The 25,213-nt window shown below is 42.0% G+C and overlaps 1 protein-coding gene across 8 annotated transcripts in view; it reads left to right on the top strand.

The window, feature by feature from the left end:
• EPHA3 (EPH receptor A3) overlaps window positions 1-25,213 on the top strand; it is a 427,612-nt gene that overhangs the window by 36,520 nt on the left and 365,879 nt on the right. For 7 of the 8 annotated variants that reach the window (XM_033941962.1, XM_033941961.1, XM_033941964.1 and 4 more), the window contains exon 2: window positions 24,409-24,473. In XM_033941962.1, the coding sequence (XP_033797853.1) occupies window positions 24,409-24,473 (65 nt within the window). Of the gene's footprint in view, window positions 1-16,130; window positions 16,140-24,408; window positions 24,474-25,213 lie in introns of those variants that run through there. The other variant, XM_033941968.1, reaches the window with a different exon arrangement.

Genomic DNA, 25,213 nt, shown 5'->3' with positions numbered 1-25,213 from the left:
GTTCAATATATTTATAGACGATCTGGAGACAGGGACGAAATGTGAGGTTATCAAATTTGCAGATGACACCAAACTCTGCAGCAGGGTTAGAACCACGGAAGACTGTGAAAACCTGCAAAGGGACCTAACGAAGCTGGAAGAGTGGGCCAAAAAGTGGCAGATGCGTTTTAATATAGAGAAATGCAAGGTCATGCATGTTGGGAAAAAGAACCCGATGTTCAGCTATACAATGGGGGGAACATTGCTAGATGTGAGTACCCTTGAAAGAGACCTGGGTGTGCTGGTGGATACAACAATGAAAGCATCAGCACAATGCGCGACAGCCTCCAAGAAAGCAAACAAAATGCTGGGTATCATCAAGAAGGGTATCACGACCAGGACAAAGGAAGTCATCATGCCACTGTACCGTGCAATGGTGCGCCCGCATTTGGAGTACTGTGTCCAGTATTGGTCGCCGTACCTCAAGAAGGACATAGCATTGCTTGAGGGGGTCCAGAGAAGAGCGACGAAAATGGTAAGAGGTATGGAAAACCTTTCATATGCCGACAGGCTAGAACAGCTGGGGCTGTTCTCCCTGGAAAAGAGGAGACTTAGAGGAGACATGATACAAACTTTCAAGATCCTGAAAGGCATAGATAAGGTAGACAGGGACAGATTCTTCAGACTGTGGGGAACAACAAGTACAAGGGGGCACTCGGAGAAACTGAAAGGGGATAGGTTTAGAACCAATGCCAGGAAGTTCTTCTTCACCCAGAGAGTGGTGGACACATGGAACGCACTCCCGGAGGTAGTGGTGGGGCAGAAGACACTACAGGGATTCAAAGAAGGTTTGGATAAATTCTTGAAGGAAAAGGGGATTGAGGGATACAGATAGAAGTAAGGATAGGTTTTTTTAGGGCAGGGAACACTTGACAGGTCATGGACCTGATGGGCCGCCGCGGGTGCGGACCGCTGGGTGCGATGGACCTCTGGTCTGATCCCGGTGGAGGCAACTTCTTATGTTCTTATGTTCTTAAGCATACTAATGCTACCCAAACTGAAAGTACCGCAATGTACCGATGGAAATCAGCTTTAGAAGAAATTGCAAAAAGCAGATCCTACTTAACATGATGTATTTTTGCCTTCATCTTTTAGTTTGTTTCTCCATCAATAGAAACATAGAAACATGGCGGCAGATAAAGGCCAAATGGCCCATCTAGTCTGCCCATCCACAGTAACCATTATCTCTTTCTCTCTCTGAGAGATCCCATGTGCCTATCCCAAGCTCTCTTGAATTCAGACAGTCTCTGTTTCCACCACCTCTTCCGGGAGACTGTTCCATGTATCTACCACTCTTTCTGTAAAAAAGTATTTCCTCAGATTACTCAGGAGCCTATCACCTCTTAACTTCACCCTATGCCCTCTCGTTGCAAAGTTTCCTTTCAAATGAAAGAGACTCGACTCATGCACATTTATATTACGTAGGTATTTAAACGACTCTATCATATCTCCCCTCTCCTGCCTTTCCTCCAAAGTATACAGATTGAGATCTTTAAGTCTGTCCCCATGCGCCTTATCAAGAAGACCACACACCATTTTAGTATCCTTCCTCTGGACCGACTCAATCCTTTTAAAATCTTTTTGAAGGTGTGGCCTCCAGACTTGTACACAATATTCTAAATGAGGTCTCACAAGAGTCTTATAAAGAGGCATCAATGCCTCCTTTTCCCTACTGGCCATACCTTTCCCTATGCAACCTAGCATCCTTCTAGCTTTCACCGTCACCTTTTCAACCTGTTTGGCCACCTTAAGAACATCACATACAATCACACCCAAGTCCCGCTATTCCATTGTGTACATAAGCTCTTCATCTCCTAAATTATACCGTTTCCTCTGGTTTTTGCAGTCTAAATGCATAACCTTGCATTTCTTAGCATTAAATTTTAGCTATCAAATTTCAGACCATTCTTCAAGCTTCGCCAGGTCTTTCTTCATGTTATTCACACCATCCGGCGTGTCTATTCTATTGCAGATTTTGGTATCATCGGCAAAGAGCCAAATCTTACCCAACAACCCTTCAGCAATATCGTTTATAAAAATGTTAAAAAGAACAGGCCCACGAACAGAACCTTTAGGCATACCAATGGCAACATCCCTTTCCTCAGAGAAATCTCCATTGATCGCTACCCTCTGTCACCTTCCACTCAACCAGTTCTTGACCCAGCCCATCACTTTGGGACCCATCCCGAGGGCACTCAGTTTATTTATTAGACGTCTGTGTGGAACACTGTCAAAGGCTTTGCTAAAATCTAAATACACCACATCTAGCGCACATCCTCTATCCTATTCTCTGGTCACCCAGTCAAAGAAATTGATCAGGTTTGTCTGACAAGACCTACCTCTAGTGAATCCATGTTGCCTCTAATCTTGTAATCCACAGGATTACAGAAACTTGACCATTCTCTGTTTTAAAAGTGTTTCCATTAATTTGCTTACCACAGAAGTCAGACTTACCGGCCTGTAATTCCCTACTTCTTCCTTATTTCAACTTTTGTGGAAAGGGACCACATCTGCCCTTCTCCAGTCCTCCGGTACCACTCCCGACTCTAGGGACTCATTGATAAGGTCAGTCAGCGGAACAACCTGAACTTCCCTAAGTTCCTTCAGCACCCTCGGATGTACACCATCAGGCCCCATCGCTTTGTCTATCTTTATTTTAGCTAGTTCCTCACGAATACAACCCTCTGAAAATCAATCAGGGTCTATTACTCCTCCATTATTCATGTTTGCCTTCTGTGATCCCGCTCCCGGCGCTTCAGCCGTGAACACAGAACAGCTTCTACATGTTCCTCCCCTTCACCTTTGAGTCTCACAATGCCACTTTTGCACTTCTTCCTATCACTAATATATCTAAAAAAAAGTCTTGTCTCCCTGTTTTATTGTGTCAGCTATTTTTTTCTTCGATTTGCTTCTTTGTTTTCATGACTACACGACCAGCCTCTCTTAACTTTTCCAGATATTTTTGCCTATCTTCCTCTTTCTGCGATCTTTTGTAGTTTATGAAAGCTAACCTCTTATTCCTTACCTTCTCAGCTACTAGTTTTGAGAACCAAAACAGCCTTCTTTTCCTCTTACTTTTACTTACTTGCCTCACAAAAAGGTTTGTCGCCCTTACAATCGCTCCTTTCAGTTTTGCTCACCACATTTCCACTCCTTCCAGATGTTCCCACCCAGACAACAGTTTCTTAACATAAACCCCCATCTGAACAAAGTTAGTTTTATAAAAGTCTAGAACCTTTGCTTTTCAATGAGCTATCTCTATACCCATCTTAATATTAAACTGTACCATGCAGTGATCACTGGATGCCAGATGATCACCCTCTGTAACATCAAAAACACTTTCCCCGTTTGTAAGCACTGTCCAGTATGATCCCATCCCTCATGGAACAGCTCTCCTTGTAGAGAATCCAGGATCTCCCTACTTCTAGAAGACCCCCAATAGGGATACCCCAATCCAACATGTTAAAATCACCTATTAGTAAGACTTCCCTTTTTTTTTTTAGATATATTCTGAATGTCTACTATTAAATCTCTATCTACTTATTCCGCCTGTGAAGGAGGCCTGCATATCAAATCAATGTAAATATATTCACCATTCCCTCTTTCCAAATTGATCCACAGTGCCTCTTCCTTGCCCTGCAGATCCTGTAATTGTGTGGCTTTAATATGATCTTTAACATACAACACTACTCTCCCTCCTTTTCTTCCGACCCTGTCTTTCCTGAACAGATTATAGCCAAGTATAACTACATCCTAGTCATGGTTCTCCATGAATCACGTCTCTGTGATTGCCACTTTATCCAACTTCTCTTCTTCCATCACAGCTTCTAGATCCAGAATCTTGTTTCCCATACTTTGAGTATTAGTATATACTGCTTTCCAGATTTACTTACCTGAAGGCTTATACTCACTATACTAATATCACATAGTATAGTACATATGAAAGCGCTTTTATTAATTCTACATTAGTGCATTTGTTGAACGCGTCTACCACTCTTCACAGACTTAAACTCATTCCTGAAGCTACTTGTTCATTTCATGTAACAATAATGTATTTTACCATCCTTACTTTAAGCACCCTGTTTCTTCTTCCCTTCCCCACCCACCCCCTAATTCTATAGAATTGGGCACCCAACTTTATGTATAGCATGTAAAGTTGTACCCAACTTTACGTTTAGCATGCAAAGTTGGGCATCCAATTTATTAAGTAAAATTAATCGTGCACACAACTTAATTTAATAATTAGTTATTAATGAGCGTTAACCAGTTACTGGCTTAAATTTGCGATAATTGGCATTAATTGTCACCAAATCAAATGTATTTCAAAACCCTATCTTACCCTATGTAATGTAAATATGTATTAGCAATTTACCCAATGTAATTATTTATAGTCTGTACTGTTTGTTTCTTATTGACTATTTTTTAAAATGTTCATCGCTTTGAATTTGATTAAGCGATTAATCAAGAAAAATAATAAACTTGAAACTTGAATTGTCAGTTGCATGTGCAACTGACAGTTGCTACTGTTTATTACACACACCTGTTATACTGTAGTTTCTGTTGCCAGGTTACAGAGGTTTACAAAACTAAAATGCTAAAGAAAGGCATTTCTAAAAATTATGCATACTGTTATTTGAATATGCCTAATTCATGCAGAATTTAGGCATTGCCATTTACATCAGGTTTTAGTTGGAGTAAATGACGGTATCTACATTTTACTGCGGGGCTGGCCACTACATGTATTCTATAAACCGTGCCTAACTTTAGTTGTGGTTTATTTATAGAATTACACTAAGCACATTTTTATTCCACGCTGATTTTTTTCAGCATCATATATATAACTGAGTCATCTGTGTGAAAATTAAGATGCAGTGATAATTTATGTATGTTAAGCGCTTTCAAAGGGGCTGGCATCAGTTTCAAGCAAAAAAATGCGGGACACTTACATATCAGCTTATTGGCATAGTTTGGAAATGGTTCATCTTTTTTCCAGGGATCTAGTTTCCTGCAACTTCAGGGAGCGAAAATATTCCACAGGAAAAAAAAATGTGAGTGTGCACTTCTGCAAAAAAGTACTGTGAGACTTTTGTTAATTTCTGACACGGAGCCATATAAGGCAAGAGCCCCACGGAGCATTTTTCTGAAATGTTCAATTGCATAAGCCAATACAGTATAAGTGAGCTGATAACAATTTGCTGTTCTGTTCTACTTCAGTCTTTCAAAAGTCTTTACTAGTTGCTTTGGATTTACCGAGCCACTTTTTATTTACAATATATATAACTTTCATCAAAGTATTCAGAGGTAATAAGACCAAAAAGCCTGGAGTTCTACTAGGGCTCAACTCTTTTCCTACAGCCTGCCAAAATCACTTTGGGGCCAAAGTTCAGCTCATTATATCCTAGACTGGGGCGACATGATGTAGTGGCAGCAGTTTTAATGACAGAGGCTTGCATTATATAGTAGAAGTATTGTTCTTGATTTCTGAATCATGCTATATATACTTGATGTGGCAAATTTGAAAAGATTTGCAAGCTCAACTTTATTTTTTTTCTGGTTCTGATTCAGTCACTGTCCAATATTTGCCCAGATGAGGCTGGGGAAAATTGCAGCCATGATTCTGGATACAAGGTTCTATTTTTATCCTATAGAACAGTTCATAAAAATATTGGGAGTGACTTTAGATCGACACCTTACCTTAGAACAACACACAGATTTGTTGATCAGGAAATGTTTCTCAGTTCTTTAGAAACTCCGAACCATTAAGAAATATTTTGATACAGCTTCCTTTCATTTGTTAGTTCAGTCATCAATACTGAGTATCTTTGATTATTGTAATATAATCTACCTGGGCACCTATAAGAAAATCTTCAAAAAACTAAGAGTGGTTCAAAACACTGCTGTCCGACTGATTTTCGGTCTAAAAAAATGGAAGCATGTTACTCCCTATTACCAAAAATTACACTGGCTACCGATTGAGGCTAGAGTTTCATGTATTTGATTCAAATCAATCAACAGTAACAGTATGTCCCCAAGTTACCTTGTTTCCCATTTCTCTTTAAATCACTCCAATAAGCCCACACGTAGAGTCCAGTTATTCACATATTCTACTGTCAAATCGTGTCGTTTGAAGAGATTTCTCGAGAGAACTCTCTCTTTCCAGGCAGCCAAAATGAACGTCTAGTTTGGCAAAATCATGCCAGGAGTCTCATCCTATTATTTTTTTTAGAAAACTATTAAAGACACAACTATTTGACAAATTTGTAACCCAAGCTTCCTAATGCTTTTTTAAATATAACATGTATTGTGTACATTCTAGAAACTGATGTATCTTTGTGAACTGTATATTCGCTGGATATTCAGCCTTATCTACTGTGAACTGCCTAGAACCATTCGTGGTCTGGCGGTATATAAGAATAAATTATTATTATTATTATTGTATGGAGGTATCCTGCTCGCTTGGCCTCCATTCAGATTAATCAGCAAACCCTGTTATTTCACAAGAATATTAAGAACATTTTCAGTACAAATGGGACAGACATAGAATCACAACCTGCAGAATATAGAAAACATTGGAAAAAATTGTTACCAGTCTATTCTGGTATACTGAGAGACTGAGAGAGACAGGAATTCACTTTTTATATATTTTTCTTTTTTGAAGCCACCATTAAAACTTGGGTTTTTCTGCTGGTGCATGTAAGCAGTTGAATAATCTTTTATAATCTCAGGTTCTGGTGTGAGAAGAGATAGGTTTTGTTATTTATTGAATGAGGTTTATGTGATCCTTACATTTGGAATTTTATTTCTCTTTATGTAATTTTGCATTTTATTCTGTATGTCGAGGTTGTAATTATATGCTAATATTAGGTGATTTTGAAACTGTCAGACTAATTTGACTAAATAATGGTATATCAAATCAATAAATAGCAAAATGACAAAATCATTGGTTAGATTCTTTGCCCATAAAAGTGTTACAGTTTTCTCCACATACTGCAGTCTATGAAGGACAGATGCTAATGTATGTTAAGGGAATAACATATGTTAAATGGCAAAATTGTACATTATATTGTAGCACATTGCAAAGTAGGTAATAATGAGATGCAAAGCATGCAAATATATGTAAAACAGCTAATTGTTATGCAAAAATGAATAACACTACTAGTGCAATATTTCCTCACTACTGCTAATGCATGGCCTGATGCTCTTGGGAAGCTGTAAAAGAGGCCAATACTGGAAGGCTTACGTCTCTTCCCTGTATCAACCCACCAAATCCTCATGATCAATGCTTATCCCTGATCAAATATCTCTACCTCAATCAAATGATCAAATACCCAACCCTCCTCATCAAATTAGTAATTTTCCCACCTTCTCCACTGTACTTACCAGGCTGAGGCTACACTTGGGTTCAACATGGTAATGAAATCCGCTAGTGATAGTATTGGAAGCCTTATGAAACTACCACTAGGGTGTCAAGTTCAAATAAGGAAGTGATTTATTTTTGGTAGCTTGATCCCTTCTGGTAACACTGTGAGACTTTTGCAAGTGGGATTTTTGCACCATTTTGAATCTGGGTACTGATAGGGCAGGAATGACTGGGGATCTCTCCTGCCTCACTATTAGCCACCAGGAAACATTCCAGTAGATGCTTATGGGGTCCAGGGGTAAGAGGATTCATATTCATAGAGGATGGATTGGGAATTTGATTTGGGGGGGGGGGGGTTGGAGAGGTTGAATGGGGTAAGAGGAGCCTGTGAGGTTGTTCCGACACCACCAGCTCTATTAAAAGGTAATGGTCCTGGCTTTGACCCACTATCTTTGTGTTTTAAAGGCCAGAAACATGGTGGTATTCCCAGCTGCAAAAACACAAAATACAATGTACATCATGAGTCACTAACCTGCAGTACTGAGGCAACAGGTTAGTGATTCATAAGGTAAACTGAGCAGTAGTAAAATTGTGAATTTTACCACAGTTCAATTTTCTTATGACATTCAGAATTTTGTTTTCACTGTTGTACACAGCTATAAACCCCATCATTGTTTGTTTTGAATTATGGATGTTCTTTGAAGTAGTTTGAGTTTACAAATGCATTGCATAATGGCATAGAAAACATATTTCTTCCATTTCCTGGGAAAAAGAAGGGTGGACTTTGCCTGGGTGGGTTGATGTCAGATCAGGACATGCTAAGGATGTAACATTTCTAGATGAAATGGCTGTTTCATGGAGCAGCTGGTCAAGGAACCAATGAGAAGCAGAGCTATTACAGATCCAGTATTCAATGAATCCCAGAATTTGGTGCCAGAGTAATAGAGCAGAGGTATAATCTAATGGTCAAGCAGTCCCACTGCAGTTTCTTCTGATCTTGGACAAGTCACTTAGGGACCTTTTACTAAAGCTTCACACATGCTAACTAATAGGATGTGTTAAATGCTGTTTATTCTATGTTATACATGTGGAGGGGCATTTTCAATAGAACATCTAAGTCCAACTTTGGGTGTATCTGTAGACGTCCAAAAGTCAGGTCAGGAAAATGATAATTTTAGAAACTGCAAAACATCTATCTTTTGTTATCCGGAAATGACTTGTCTGATTGTTTTGGCCTTGAGGAAATCTATCTTTTATGGCCATTTTTGAAAATCAAAATGTCCAAATGCAAATCATCCAAAACAAGTCCATTTGGACATGGGAGAGGGTCAGAATTTTAATGGACTGGCCACACAGACATACCAATAGTGCAATGGAACACCTTAGGGGGCACTGCTATAAGTTTAACATAAAGGTGCCAGACACACATTTCACCATAACCCCCTTATAGTGCATGGTGAGCCCTCCAAAACTTCCATAAAACCTATTATACCCACCTGTCTACCACCCCAATAGCCCTTATGGCTGCAGGTGTCACCTATATGGCAGTACAGTAGGTTTTGGGTAAGTTTTGGTAGCCTCTCACTTTCCACCATAAATGTAGTGGATAGGGTGGGTATGGGCCTGGATCTTTATCTCTAGGGTTTACTACCGTATTTTCACGCATAAAACGCGCGTGTTATACACGATTTTACAAACCGTGCATAACCATGCGCGTTATATGCGTGAGCGCGTTTTACAACTTTTTTTTTACATAGTTCCCCCCCCGACGTCCGATTCACCCCGCAGGACTGCTCGCACTCCCACCCCGAAGGACCGCTCGCACGCACTCGCACCCGCACCCTCACCCCAAAGGACCGCTCGCACCCCCACAGCCTCCCAACCCCCCCCCCCCCCATCATGTAGAAGCTCCTACCATTGTCCTGCTGCTTCCTCTTCCAGCGGTCCCGGCCCTTCTGTGAGCCCTCCGTCTGCGCTGCTTCCTCTTCCGGCGGTCCTGCCCTTTCTCTGATGTCACAAATTATTAGTTGACACACTGTTTATTGATGTACTTTTTTGTACTGTGTCTTCCCCTCTGTTATTATTAATAGTGTGTGCTAATGCTAACATTCAACGTATTCAATGGAAAAAGACCTATTTTATGACCACACTAGAAACGGACTCAGCACATGGGAATGTCCTGCATTAGGGTGCACTAAGACCATTTACTAGCATAGCCTAATAAATAATGGGACCATGTGACTCATAAAATTGTTAAATCTGACATAATAACTGGAGAACAGGCTTTAAGGAAAGCAGCTTTGTTAGCATTTAACTTTTAACAGGGATACTATAATAAAATGAGGGAAAAGGTTAAAAAATTACCCCCCCCCCCCCTTTTACTAAGCCACGGTAGAAGTTTGTACCATAGCCTGGAGCACTAAATAATCTGATGGTGCTTCAGCGCTCATAAAATTCCTATGAGCATCAGAGCATTTAGTGCTCTGGGCCACGGTACAGACCTCTGCTGTGGCTTAATAAAAGGGGGATATAAGAGTTAAGATTTTATATCAGGCAAAGATTTGGTTTAAAAATACCATCTTGGAAGCCCAGACCAGATAGATTCCTAACATTAAAAAAGGTAGGTAGAGAGCCAAACAATTATCCACATGGTTAAACAAATGAGGCAAGAGGCTATTGTATACAAAAAAAAAATTCATAAAATGGAAAGTTCATCCAAATAAGAAAATAGAAAAAAAAAAAAAATAACATAAGCACTATCAAGTTAAATGTAAAGCACAGGCATGGCAGGCAAAAAAAACTTTTTAAAAGAAGCTCTCTTATAAAAAAAACTTATTCTTATACTTATACTTTTATACTTATACTTATACTTTTATACTTATAAAAAAACATTTTCAGGTACATTTGAAGCAAGAAGCATCGGAGGGAGTTAGTTGGACCGTTAGACATAATCAAGGCTGCTCAGAGAACACAATGCAGAAGTAGAATTATCTGCTTTGGTCTTTCCCGAGGAGGGTGGGAAGAGATATAACCCATGCCAGAAGTGATATTTAATAATGACGATGATTCAGAGGAGCTGAAACAAATCACGGTGAGCCTGGAAGATGTAATAGGCAAACTGACAAACTGAAAAGTAGCAAATCACCTAGACTGAAAAACATACTAAGCTACCAAAAAAAAACCCAACAATGAAATTGCAGACCTATTATTAGTAATTCATTGTCTATCAGAAAAGCTGTTGATGGTCATTTAAGGTTGAAAGATGGCCAGTGCAGCATTAATTTTTAAGAAGGGCTCCAGGGGTAATCTAGAGAACTATATAGGCAGAAAAGACTAAAATATAGGTAGAAAAGATTAAAATATGTTCCTGGAATCTCTTGAAGAGAGGAGACGTGGGGATCAGATAGAGAGGTTGCTGAAGCTCAGGAGGTGTTTTTGGTTCAGGGAAAGATTGGGACCCATTGGGGACCTGAAATGCCACAGGTTCTTTTATTAATTTTATTTTAAAGAGGTCACAAATCATAGCAGAAATGCTGACTGTAGGCTACAGTCACATTTAAAGGAGACAGGGGGTGAGTGAAGGCTGCCAGTGACTGAGGCAGGCAAATTGGCAAGGCCATAAGGAATGGGCCTGCCAGGACGATGAGAAATGAGACATTAGGGAAGTTACATTCAGGGAAAATGAACCAAAGCATGAGGATGCCCAATGTGCACAGCGGTGCTAGGCTGCAGGTTTAAAGGTGTTTTGCTGTTTTTTTACATCTTCAGCTTGGAGAAGGAGACACTGGATACAAGGTAGCAGGAGCTACTTGTAATAGTATTAGAAGACCCAATATGTATTTTTAGAAGGTCCATACCCAATTTATTAAAGAGCTAGAGGTTGAGGTAAATGCTAGGAGGGGAACATTGGAGAGTTCTAAGGAACATAAGAGAGGCATTTGGAGCCTAAGGAAACCCCATAGGGAAGCAAAGTTTATGTTTTTCAAAAAGGAGCAGTGCCTATAGTGAGTTTAAAGACCAGGGAATGTCACTGAGAGGAACATAAGAACATAAGAATAGCCTTACTGGGTCAGACCAATGGCCCATCAAGCCCAGTAGCCCGTTCTCATGATGGCCAATCCAAGTCCCTGATACCTGGCCAAAACCTAAGGATTAGCAACATTCCATGCTACCCATCCAGGACAAGCAGTGGAAGTTCTTGGAAGCAAAGAGATTCATAGAGAGTTGGTGCAAGGGAACGTGAATCATCATATGACCTTGTTGGCTTCAAAGAGTTCAAAATTCTACCTATCTCTTGTTCATCCACATTTGTAAAGCTCTCCCATTTAACTTGCCTATCTCCAGCAACAGGTGCTTCCATATCATAGAAACATAGAAACATAGAAATAGACGGCAGATAAGGGCCAAGGCCCATCCAGTCTGCCCACGCTAATGTCCCTCCCCTACCATTGCCCTGTGAATAGATCCCTCCTCTTCCTTTGCCCTGTGAATAGATCCCACATGACGATCCCATCTGGCCTTAAAATCAGGCACGCTGCTGGCCTCGATCACATGTAGTGGAAGACTATTCCAGCGATCAACCACCCTTTCTGTGAAAAAGAATTTCCTGGTGTCAGCTCGTAGTTTCCCTCCCCTAATTTTCCACGGATGCCCTCTTGTTGTCGTGGGACCCTTGAAGAGGAAGATATCTTCCTCCGTCTCTATGCGGCCCGAGAGATACTTGAACGTCTCGATCATGTCCCCCCTCTCTCTGCGCTCCTCGAGTGAGTATAGCTGCAATTTGTTTAACCGTTCCTCGTATGGGAGATCCTTGAGTCCTGAGACCATCCGAGTGGCCATTCTCTGAACCGACTCCAGTCTCAGCACATCCTTACGATAATGCGGTCTCCAGAATTGCACACAGTATTCCAGGTGGGGCCTCACCATGGATCTATACAATGGCATAATGACTTCCAGCTTTCGGCTGACGAAGCCTCTGCGTATGCAACCCATGACTTGTCTTGCTTTGGATGAAGCTTGCTCCACTTGATTGGCAGCCTTCATGTCCTCACTGACGATCACCCCTAGGTCACGTTCTGCTTCAGTTCTTGTAAGGATCTCGCCATTTAGGGTGTAAGTCTTGCATGGATTTTGGCTGCCCAGGTGCATAACTTTGCATCATGTATATTATCATGTATATTAATAAACCTACTATGTAATTTAAAATATTTTCTCCAAGAGATACTCTAAATAATCATCAGCTTCTGGACCTACAGCATTATCTTTAAAAGTGTTACCTTCAATAAGAAATTTCACTCTATCGTGGTCTATTAACTTCAAGCTTAATCCTCTCACAATAGTATTCATTTCTTTCTAGTTCACAATAAGCCCGATATTCAATCAATTGAAAGGAATAATTATAAGAACATAAGAACATTACAAATTGCCTCCGCTGGGTCAGACCAGAGGTCAATCGCGCCCAGCAGTCCATACCCATCAGGTCCATGACCTCTAAGGTGATCCTTATTTAAATAATTTAATCCCCCTTGTCCTTCTATCTATACCCTATCATAACCTATCTCTACTTCTATCTGTATCCCTCAATCCCCTTATCCTTCAGGAAATTATCCAATCCTTCTTTGAATCCCGGTAGTGTACTCAGTCCTATCACAACCTCCGGAAGCGCATTCCAGGTGTCCACCACCCCCTGAGTGAAAAAGAATTTCCTAGCATTGGTTCTAAACCTGTCCCCTTTCAATTTCTCCGAGTGCCCCCTTGATCTAGTGGTTCCCAGTAGGCTAAAGAATCTGTCCCTTTCTACCTTCTCTATGCCCTTCATGATCTTGAAGGTCTCTATCATGTCTCCTCTGAGTCTCCGCTTTTCCAGGGAGAAGAGCCTAGCCTTTCTAACCTGTCAGCGTATGAAAGGTTTTCCATACCTTTTATCATTTTTGTCGCTCTTCTCTGAACCCTCTTAAGTATCGCCATGTCTTTCTTGAGGTACGGTGACCAATATTGGACACAGTACTCCAAATGCGGGAAGACCATCGTGCGATACAGCGGCATGATGACTTCCTTCGTCCTTATTGTAATACCCTTCTTAATAATACCCAACATTCGGTTTGCTTTCTTTGAGGCTGCTGCACATTGTGCCGTTGATTTCATTGTTGTGTCCACCAGCACACCCAAGTCTTTTTCAAGGGTACTTTCCCCTAGCACTGATCCCCCCATTTTGTAGCTGAACATCGGGTTCTTTTTCCCTATATGCATGACCTTGCATTTCTCTATATTGAAGCTCATTTGCCATTTATTTGCCCACTCTTCGAGTTTGTTTAGGTCCCTTTGTAGGTCTTCACAATCTTCCGCGGTTCTAACCCTGCTACAGTTTTGTGTCATCTGCAAATTTTATAACTTCACACTTCGTCCCTGTTTCTAGGTCATTTATAAATACATTGAACAGCAGCAGTCCGAGTACCGACCTCCTGTGGGACACCACTCGTGACCCTCCTCCAGTCCGAGTAGTGGCCCTTCACACCAACTCTTTGCTTTCTGCCTGCCAACCAGTGTTTAATCCATCTGTATACGTCCCCTTCCACCCCGTGGTTCCACAGCTTCCTAAGTAGCCGCTCATGAGGTACCTTGTCAAAGGCCTTTTGGAAGTCGAGATAAATGATGTCTATGGGTTCCCCTTTGTCCATCTGGCTGTTTATCCCTTCAAAGAAGTGTAGTAAGTTCATTTGGCATGATCTTCCCTTGCAGAAGCCATGCTGGCTCGCTTTCAGTTGTCCATTTTTTTCTATGTGCTCACAGATGCTGTCTTTTATCAGTGCTTCTACCATCTTGCCTGGAACTGAAGTCAAGCTTACCGGCCTGTAGTTCCACGGGTCACCCCTCGATCCCTTTTTGAAGATAGGTGTGATATTTGCTATTTTCCAGTCCTCCGAGATCTCCCCAGTTTTCAAGGATAGGTTACAAATTTTTTGGAGTGTTTCCGCTATCTCATTTCTTAGTTCTTTTAGTACCCTTGGGTGGATTTCGTCCGGGCCTGGTAATTTGTCACTCTTCAATCTATCTATCTGTTTGAGGACATCCTCATGGCTCACCTCTAATATCGACAGTTTTTCTTCTTGATCTCCACTTATGATCTCTTCGGATTCCAGTACATTGGATGTGTCCTCGCTTGTTTAACCTGTCTGCTACCTCTTTTTCCTCCTTTACCACTCCCTTTCTGTCTCCATCATCCAACGGTCCTACTCCTCCCTCAGCGGTTGCTTCCCTTTAACGTATCTGAAGAATGTTTTGAAGTTTCTTGCTTCCCCAGCCAGCCTCTCTTCGTATTCTCTTTTTGCTTTCCTAACCACTCAGTGCATTCTTTTTGGTGTTTTTTGTGTTCCTTCTAGTTCTCCCCGTTTTGATCCTTTTTCCATTTTCGGAACGATTTTTTCTTGTTACCTATCGCTTTCTTCACTTCATTTGTTATTCATACCGGGTCTTTAGTATGGTTTTTTTTGCACCCTTTCCTAATCCTGGGGATGTACAGGTTTTGTGCTTCTTGCACTGTGCCCTTGAATAGGGACCAGGCTTTCTTTACAGTCTCCATCCTTTTTGAGCCGTTTTTGAGTTTCTTCCTCACCATTACTCTCATAGCATCGTAGTTCCCTTTCTTGAAGTTGAGCGTTGTTGCTGTGGTTCTCTTCACTTTTGATATTCCTACTTCTAATTTGTACTGGATCATGTTGTGATCACTGTTTCCTAGCGGTCCTACTACTTCCACATTCTTTGCAGGACCCCCTATCCCGTTGAGGATTAGGTCGAGAGTGGCATCCCCTTGTATTGATTCCTTGACAAGCTGTTCCATGAAGCAGTCCCTCACAGCCTCTAAGAATTCTGCTTCCCTCGCACAGTTGGAGCTTCCAATACTCCAGTCTATCCCGGGGTAGTTAAAATCCCCCATTACCATCACACTTCCGCTTTTGCATTCTCACCTCAATTCTGCTTCCAGTTCTTTGTCGTTTGCTTCTGTTTGTCCAGGTGGGCGATAGTACAGGTCCAATTTTATGTCAGCCCCATTCCTTCCTGGTAATTTGACCCATAATGATTCCAATCCTTCCGCCTTTGCTACCGTATCCATTCCGGTCAAGTGAATGGTGTCCTTTATGTATAGTGCTATTCCTCCACCCTTCTTGTTTCAAGTTTATCAAGTTTATTAGATTTTAATATACCGACCATCAAGCAAATATCTGGACAGTTTACATTAAATTTAAAAAAGACAGATAAGAATAAGAACGATTGAAGGATTATTTAGTAATTTAAATAATATATAGTGAACATTAAAGACATTAACAAGACGGACTTAACAGTGAGGATAGAGGGAATGGATGGGTAAAGTTACATTGTAGGTAGAAAAAGGAGAAAGAGGGGTTGGGAGAAAAACAAGTTGGATGGGGATAAAATATATGAAATGTTTTTAAAAGAGAGAAATTAAATAGAAGAGAAATTAAAAAGAGAGAAATTAAATAATAGAGAATGCATCACGAAATAAAAATGTTTTTAAGATTTTCTTAAATTTGTCAAGATGTTGTTCGTCTCGAAGTGGTTGTGGAAGAGAGTTCCACAATGACGGGGCTGTTACCGCAAAATTTATTTTTCGTGTGTAATAAAACTCTTTTATAGATGGAATCAATAAGAGATTTTGATTTGAAGATCTCAAAGTTCGAGTAGAGCACTGAGGAATGAGAAGTTTGTGAAGATATAGCGGCAGGTGAGAAGATTTTATTTTAAATGTGAGTCCTGTCTCTCCTATAGAGTTTGTACCCTGGCAGTACTATGTCCCATTTGTTTTCCTCAGTCCACCATGTTTCCATGATTCCAATGATGTCTAGGTCATCTTTTTTGGCCGTGACTTCCAGTTCTCCCATTTTGGTCCTCAGGCTCCTTGCATTTGCGTACAAGCAATTTAAGTCCTGGTTTTTTCTTTTTCCTGTTGTTTTTCCTTGTGGTTTGCTCCTCTTGCCGTCCCCCTCATGGGCTGCCAGCCCCTGAATTCCGTTTCGCTCTTCCCCTTTCTGTGGTGCGTCTTTTTTGTCCTCAACCTGTTTCCTCATTTCCACCTGCTCTTCTAGCTCCTGCTGTTTGCTCTTCTTTTTGTTCATTAGTTTCTCTTGATCCTTGGACCCCTGTAATTCGTTTTTTGTTTCTTCCCAGCATTTTTTCCGCTCAGTATCTTCACTTGATACTCTTGTCTGAACCATCGACGTCAGGTCGACTGTCGGCTTTCCCTTTCTTCTCAGTTTAAAGCCTTCTCTATTCCTTTTCTGATGTTCGCCAGCAGTCTCGTTCCCGCCGTGCTCAGGTATAGTCCGTCCCTCCTGAAGAGTTTGTTCTTCCCCAAAAAAGTTGTCCAGTTCTTCACAAAGAGGAAACCTTCCTCTTCACACCATCTCCTCAGCCATGCGTTTATTGTTTGTAGCTCGGACTGTCTCTTCCCATCTGCCCTCGGTACTGGCGGGATCTTCTGTGTCCTCATCTTCAGTTTCCTTCCCAGGGTCTTGAACTGCTCAGTTAGTGTAGTCCTGCTGTAATTTCTTCTGTTGACATCGTTGGTTCCAACGTGGATCATCACTACTGTCTCTTCCGTCTCAGCTCCTTCCAGGATCCTCTCGATTCTGTCGGTGATATCCTTCATTCTTGCCCCTGGGAGACATGTCACTAGCCAGTCTTCTCTCCCTCCTGCCACGTGACTGTCCACTTCTCTCAGGATTGAGTCTCCCACTATGATTGCAGACTTCCCCTTCTTCAGCTTCCTCTTTGGTCTCAAGCCTGTATCCTTGGTGCTGTTCAGTACTTCTCCCTCAGGTTATCATAATCACCCACATCTTTTGTTTTCCTCCATAGTCGTTCATATTTTCTTACTTCTTCTCTCAACTCCTATAAAATTTCTGTGTGCCATGGACAAGGTGTACTAACTAAGGAAACATTAACTATCCATTCAGGAGCAATATCATCCAGTATCTTCTTTAACAACCTGTACCAGTCGTTGGCCATCACAGATACATCATCATTTTCATTCAATTGTTCTAGTTCCAAAATGAAATTATTTTTATCAATATCAATATCAAATTTTGGGCATACTAACCGTTTTACAGTTTCTTTCAAAGGTTGTATAGGAGTCTCTGATGTTTGCAATATGAATCATATTTAATGAGTGATCTGACCATATCATAGGTTGTACTTCTGGAGGTGCTATTAATTTTCCTATCATCCCAACAGGTATAAATAGCAAATCCAAGTTAAGCCCGGCCTTATGAGTCACTGCTTGTACTGTTTGAACAAAAGCACAAGTAGGTTTGGGGGCAGTTTTGGAGGGTTCAGCATAAATTGTAAGGGGTAGATTGTGAGATGTATATTTGGCACCCTTTATGTGAAGTTCACAGCAGTGCCCTCTAAGGTGTCCTGCTGCTCTGTTGGAATGTCTGTGGCCAGTCCATTACAGTGCTGGCCCCTCTACATCCAAATGGTCTGGATTTGGACATTTTGCACATGGACATTTCTGTGGTCAAAAATGGTGATTAAATCTGGACATACTAAGGATGGATGGCCTGGCAGCCAAGATGTTTAAGTTGGTGACTTTCCCCCCCCCCCCCAAAAAAAAGGACGTCTAGCAGTTTTTCCAGTTTTGAAAATGGCTGTTTGTCCGCCTCCGATTTTGGACGTCTTGCGAGAAACGTCCAAAGTCAGACTTAGACCTCCTATCAAAAATGACTCTCTTTGTATTCTTTCTAGAAGAGGACACATTATTTTTTGGTAGCGTATGCTTGCACATGGTACTTGTGTATGACAATTCCAAAATGTCTCCTGGGGGAACCCGAGGATTTCTGTATATCCACACTGAATATGCACGAGAGACATTTGCATGCAGTGGAAGCAGGACATGCCAATCAATATCATGAATATTCCTGCAGATATCCTGAAAACATGACTGGCTCGGTTTTCTCCAGGACAGGCTTGGGAGTCACTAGTGTATTCATACACTATCAGAAAACAGAGTGTGCACCTTTGCAAAAGTGGGCACATTCTTTGTGAAAAGTGTGCACCCTTTCAAAAGACAGTATACTCTTGTAGAAGAGTGCACACTTTTTCAAATGAATGCACATTCCCACAAGCCCATCAAAAACTGAGGGGGGAAGGGGCATTTTTATGATATGATCCCAGCCATCTGTGACTTTCATACTACAACATTGGCCCCCAAGAGAAGGGTCCAAAAGCAAAAAGTGGCTTAGGACCCTTGAGCCAGCCCTTAGCCCAAATCCCATATATCACCATTGAGGATGTTGATAACTCTGCTAACGTATTTGGGAGAGCCTGGAAAGGAATCACCTTCTTGAGTTGTAAACAAACCGAGTCATAGACCATGTCTACCTCTAAGATTGAAAATATTTATTTCCGTCCTTCTTTCTATAAGCTAAATCTGTTGTCTGGGCAGCTTCCTAATGAGAGTGCTGTCATTCCTGTTGATATTTAGTAATAAAATAAGACCTCTGTATCATGTTTTTCTTTGATTTATGCAGCTTTGTATGCTTTGGCAGTGATTCCCTGTTAGTCTGCTGACTGCTTATTGATTGCACTGCCATAGTGACTGTTAACAAATATGCTTGTAACTTAGGGAATTGCTAATCAGTTCTAGCTCCTCACATGCTATGTTGACTTTTTTGCTGCATTTTAAAAATGTAAATAATAACCATATAACATTCAACTAAGTTTGCATTTTTGTTTTAGAAAAGTTCTCTTTATGATTTTAGATGTATTGAAAGCATAACCTTCTAAGTTTAGATTACCCTATATACTCAAATATAAGTCGATCCAAATATAAGTTGAGACCCCCATTTTCCACCCAAAAAGGAGGAAAAATGGTTGACTCGATTATAAGTCAGGCGACTTAATATTCAAGTGCCCTGCCTGGATCTGCATCCAGGGCCCCCTCCCTCCCCTGTCAGGGTCTGCACCCAGCCCCCTTCCTGCCAGGCACTGCACCCAGCCCCCTTCCTTCCCTCCCTAGCTCTGATCCCTGCCCTCCCTTCCTGCCCTGTATGTCATAGCTGCTCTGCTGATCCTTGGTGGTCTAGAGGTGCAGCGAGCAGAATTAAGCTTTCTGCGCTCCTGCCCTGCTGCTAACCCAGTCAGTTGGTCGCTGCCGTGGCTGTCACAAGTTCCGGTTTCTTCAGCCACCGAGTGACACAAGCAGGAGCGCGCTTTGGTGCTGCTGCTCGGTGCTGGGACCCCCATTTTTGGGTCAATTCTTTTGCTCAAAACTCCCAGTTTATATTGAAGTATATAAGGTAGCTTAGAAGGGGTTATGCAATGTAGTTTATGTCATTTTTATATCAGAATTGAAACAGTTATGAGGTTGCCTCTTGCTTTGTGTATCACTTTAGAAAGTGTGAACAAATAACCTGGTAAATGTCTTGTTGGCTCACAACTACAGGGTAATCTTTGACTCATCTCTTTTCTCTTCACAAATCCAACAGACTACCAAAACCTGTAATTTCTTTCTCTACAATATCACTAAAATCAAATCCTTCCTTTCTGGCCATACTGCCAAGACCCTCATCCATATTCTTATCACCTTTCTCCTAGACTACTGCAACCTGCTTCTCACTGGCCTTCCGCTAAACCACCTCTCTCCCTTCAATCTGTAAGAGACTCTGCTGCAGGCCTCATATTCCATAAATGACACAGGGCTTTTCTCCAGAATTTGTAAGTCTTATGTGGAGAGCTTTTTTAACAGACTTGGGACATACTACGCAGCTGGAAAGCGCACCGCCATTAGTCCAGGAAGCATCTACGCTTCCTGAGTCCTCTCCACCAAAGAACAAGCCAGACCCCTGTCTCAGCAGCCACTCATAGCCAGACTGGCAGGATTGGAGATCAGACTCCATGCCACAGATCAGATCCCTTAAAGGACTCCTCAACTTTAGAAAAGCAATAAAAGCACACCTCTTCACCTCTCTCCTGCCTAAGGCCGATAGAGTACAAAGAAATATGAATGTATATTGATTATGTGTCACATTATGATAAAAACATATATTGATAAATCTTGCACTGTAACTATGTCAAATTTATCCCGTAAACTGCATGTTAAAGGGCTCAAAATCAAAACTTTAAAACGTCCAAAAACCAGCCTAAGTCGGCATTTGGATGTCCTAATAGCAGGGACATCCAAGTGCTGATAACCAAAACCAGCTTTCTGGATGTGCAGCAGCATTTCTAAGCTTCTGTGCGTCTAGAGATCAAAGGGGTGTGTTGGGAGGTATGTTATGGGTAGGAATCAGGCGGGCTTCAACCTGGACGTATCCCAGCCATAATCAAAACTTTCCTAGAGGGAACTTAAATGCCGGCAGTTAGACCTGTTTCAGTTGCATCTAAGTTCCACAAAGGTGTCCAAACTGACAAGAAGACCACTGGAGGATGTAAGGCATGAACCCCCCTCTTACTCCCCCAGTGGTCATGACCCCCTCCTACCACCCAAAAAGCAACCCTCCCCTCCCAATTCAATAGGCTTCCCATCAGCTGATCGTGGCAGAGGAATCCCCATCAGCTGAGCCAGTTTTGAGGATTCCTGGCAGCACAGCTGATGAGGATTCCCCCTGGTAGGATCAGCTGAGCTGCGGAGCCCTAAACTCCTTCCCATGACATCCCCCAACTTCCCCCCAAATCTCCTGACATCCCCCACATCTTCCTGAAATCCCCCACATCCCCCTTAAATCCCCAATATCCTATTTCCCTTTCTTCCTGGATATCCCCCGACATCTCCTGACATCTCTGCCCCTCCCCCACATCCCACAACATTCCTGGATCCCCTTCCACATCCCCAAATTCCCTTGTACATTTGGATGATGAAACGGCAGGAGGGAAGCTCACTCCCTCCTGCCTACAGAGCAACATGCTGCAAATGATGGAGCTTCCCCCTTCCAATGCATCTTGGGATGTAGTGGGAGGGGCTGATTGGCTCAAAATCACCATTCTTATACACCTCACAGTAAATGGTGAGCAGTTTATGAAGTACTGTGCTTTCAAATTTTCAGAACAATCAGATGTAGTTCAGCGTTTATCTCTCCCTTGTATACGTAGCTTTCCAGGTCTGATTTTTTTCACCAGTCAGGATTTAAAGGGGTCTATTGCCAAAAGAGGTTAAGCCTTAATGAGTGCTTAGCATGTGGAAAACAGGCTACCTCAAAGTGCATTAAAGCATTGTTTTAGGGGTTTTTTTTTTTTACTAGTTTGCCTGTTTAAGCATGATAAATATGCATTAATTATTTTTAAAAAATTTAGGGGCCTTTTCACTAAGCTGAGCTAAAAAGTGGCTTGCGCTATTACATCACCAAAATTTGCCCTTGCCTATCTGATCACACTACCCAGACCCTTGTCCACACTCTCATAACCTCACAGTTAGATTACTGCAATCTACTTCTAACTGGTCTCCCGCTGTGCCGCCTCTCCCTCCTACAATCTGTGCAAAACTCTGTTGCATGACATTTTCTATCAACCTCGCTACACTCATGTTACCCCTCTCCTTAAATCACTTCACTGGCTCCCTATCTGCCTCCACATACAGTTCAAACTCCTATTACTAACCTACAAGTGTGTTCATTCTGCTGCCCCTCAATATCTCTCATCGCTTCTTTCTCCTTATACACCTCCCAGAGAACTCCGTTCCTCAGATCAGCTGCTCTTAGCTGTACCCTTCTCTTCCACTGCCAATTCCAGACTTTGTTGCTTTCATCAGCTGCCCCCTATGCCTGGAATAAATTACCCAAATTTGTCTGCCACTCCCCTTCCCTTGTTTAAAAGCAGACTGAAAACCCACCTTTTTGATGTAGCCTTCAATCCTTAACCCTTCTGCCCAATCCAGCAAATAAACCATGCCCCCCAACTGTATCCATGGCATTCTATTTGTCTTGTCTCTTTAGATTGTAAGCTCCTTTGAACAGGGACTGTTTCCTTCTTGACTCTGTACAGCGCTGCTTATGTCTGGTAGTGCTGTAGAAATAATTAATAGTAGTGATAGTAGTATTATGTTCATGTGGGTTTCATGCACTCTGAGGCTACTTTTAGGGAGGCTGTAAAATGGCCTCATTTCTTATTTTTCCCATGCTGATTTCCCAAATAGCGCATGGCCATTTTTTAGTCAGTAAGGTCCCCTCACTAACCACACACTACTCGGTATGTGTACACCAATGTAACTGTGCTAACCTATTAGCATTGAGCATACCTACTCTCTGCCCTCAAACATAACCCCGGTGCTTAAAAAAATTAAAAGTATTTTTAAGCACGCGGAAGGAAAGCATGCGCCGATCTGGAAACTGCATGGCCTTCAATAGTGATTTTAGCTTGTGGTAAGCACGCGTTAATGCTTACTGCAGCTGAGTAAAAGGGCCCATAAATTTTCAAGCAAAGAGCATGGAAGTGCTGACTAGCTAGCATGCTCAGTGTGTGTGGCGCAGTGGTTGAATCTACAGCCTCAGCACCCTGGGGTTGTGAGTTCAAACCCCACGCTGCTCCTTGTGATCCTGGGCAAGTCACTCAGTCCTCTATAGCCCCAGGTATGTTAGCTAGATTGTGAGCCCACCGGGACAGATAGGGAAAATGCTTGAGTACCTGATTGTAAAACCGCTTAGATAACCTTGATAGGCGGTATATAAAATTCTAATAAAACTTGAAAAAACTCACATTAGAGCATGCTAACTGGCTAGCATTGCGTTAGCACAGGAACCTTTAGCATGTGGGACATGCAACAAATAAATAAAGCAGGGACACATACCACCTCCCATTTAGGAGGCTTTAAATCCTCCTAAATGGGAGGTGGTAAGTGTCCCTGCTTTATTTATTGTTTGCATGTCCCACATGATAATGGAAAAATTATTGCAAGACCCGCAAAAAAAAAAAAAAGACTTTGACTGGGTTTTGAAAAGCTTCTATCAAATCACCATTGGGCAGGAGGACATCCACGCATGCGTGGATGCCCTCCTGCCCAATGAGAGCAGGTAGTGGGGGCGGGGCTAGGACGGGATTGGGGTAGGGACTGGGGCACAGTGTGGCGGGGATGGGTGGAACTGGGTGGGCCTAGGGGCAGGTCTAGGGGTCCAGATTTTCCAAACGGAAAATCTGGTCACCCTAATTTGGGGTAAGAATAGTTTGACGTCCATCTGTGACTCTTAGGACATCAAACTTCTTAAAAGAGGTGAAGGGTGTCAATATTGTTCTGATTTGATGTGCAATTATCGTAGTTATCGTACTAAAACCCTATTTAGGGACATGCTAGAAATGGGCTTAGCACACATTAAAACCTGCTAAGCCCATTTCTTAACACATCTTAGTAAATGAGCCTCTACATTTGTGCGTGCAGTTGATTATCATCAGGAAGGGATAAGTTTTGCTTGAGAAAGTGGAGCCCCTAATGCAGTCCCAGTGTAGGTAGAGGAGAATAAATATGATCAAATCTGCAGGTGAGATATCTGGTTATACACAACAGAAATTCCATTGAAATCCATAGGTATAATTTGGCATGTTGAGTATAGAGCAATGATGTTTCCTGGTGCTGCTCGGAGATTTTCCACAGATTGTCCACTGCGGACAGCATCATTATAAAGATCTCCAATTTGTATGAATAAAATGGTATGTTAGTAGATTTTTTGCAATTTACTTTACAATTCTGTTCCTTAGATACCTTTCTTCTACTTGTGCAGATGTGTGTGGAAATAGCCAACGGAGCCCTGCGTAATTTATTTGGACCGAGATCCATTGCCGGGACATGCTGATTAGTGTTTGCTTGTAAAGCTTTGGCCTTCTCAGTTGACATGCTAGATCAGGCTAAATGGGATGGCCAATTTTAGTCCCCACTGTGTCAGACCACCTGAACAAATGAATCCCTTCTAGCCACCAAATAAACACATCTTTCAGGAGGCAGGGATTACGGTTAGCAGTACAAAGAGAAAGGAAACTCACGTCTCTTTACTATGTGTCTTCTTTTGTAGTTAACCTGCTGGATTCAAAAGCAATTCAAGGGGAGCTGGGCTGGATCTCTTACCCATCGCATGGGGTGAGTTCACCGAACTGTGAAAGGGAAAGTACCATGACAGATCAATGTGCCGCTTAACCATTGTTTCCCCTGCACAGGACACCACAAAGCAGGAGGAACTCTTCGGGACTTCAAAGGCAAAGCTATACCGTAAATCTGGAATGATGTTTGTGCTATATCTCTTGGCCTGCTTCTCTCTGCCGATCATAGAACCACAGAAAGGAAGTTTGGTCTGAAAGCCTGGAGGGTTTAGTGGGACGGAGACCTCACACACAATCAATACTTCAGCAGCTGTGCAAAACAACTGGCCTAAATAACAAATAATGTCCCTAGTTTACCTTAAAAGTCTGCATTAATTTTTCCATAGTATGTGTCAAACAGGTGATACTCTGAGGATCAGTTCCTTTCTGGCAGTTGGTTTACTGCAGAACTGTGGAAGTGAATGTACAATAACTGTGTGAAACACAGATATGTACCTTAAGGAGCCTAGGATGATTCATTGCGACCATTTTAGTGCGGCCAGTTCAGCATGGCTGTTTCAGTGCTGAATCATAGTCTCACAATGAAACAGCCACAAAAATGTGTTGAGTCTGGGAGCTATAGCAGGGCCTTTGAATTTTGGTGATGCCCCCCACCCCCCATAAAATTCTTCTCTTTATCGTTCCCCTCCCCTCCCTGTCCACGATCTACCGGCACCTCTCCCTGCTCCTGGTAAATGATTTGACACTTATAGGAATTCTATGAGCACGGGAGCATTTACC

The sequence above is a fragment of the Geotrypetes seraphini genome, chromosome 4 (genome assembly GCF_902459505.1).
Source record: "Geotrypetes seraphini chromosome 4, aGeoSer1.1, whole genome shotgun sequence".
Classification (NCBI taxonomy): Eukaryota; Metazoa; Chordata; class Amphibia; order Gymnophiona; family Dermophiidae; genus Geotrypetes; species Geotrypetes seraphini.
Note: the sequence above shows the minus strand (reverse complement) of the source record. Positions and strands in the feature narration are given on the sequence as shown.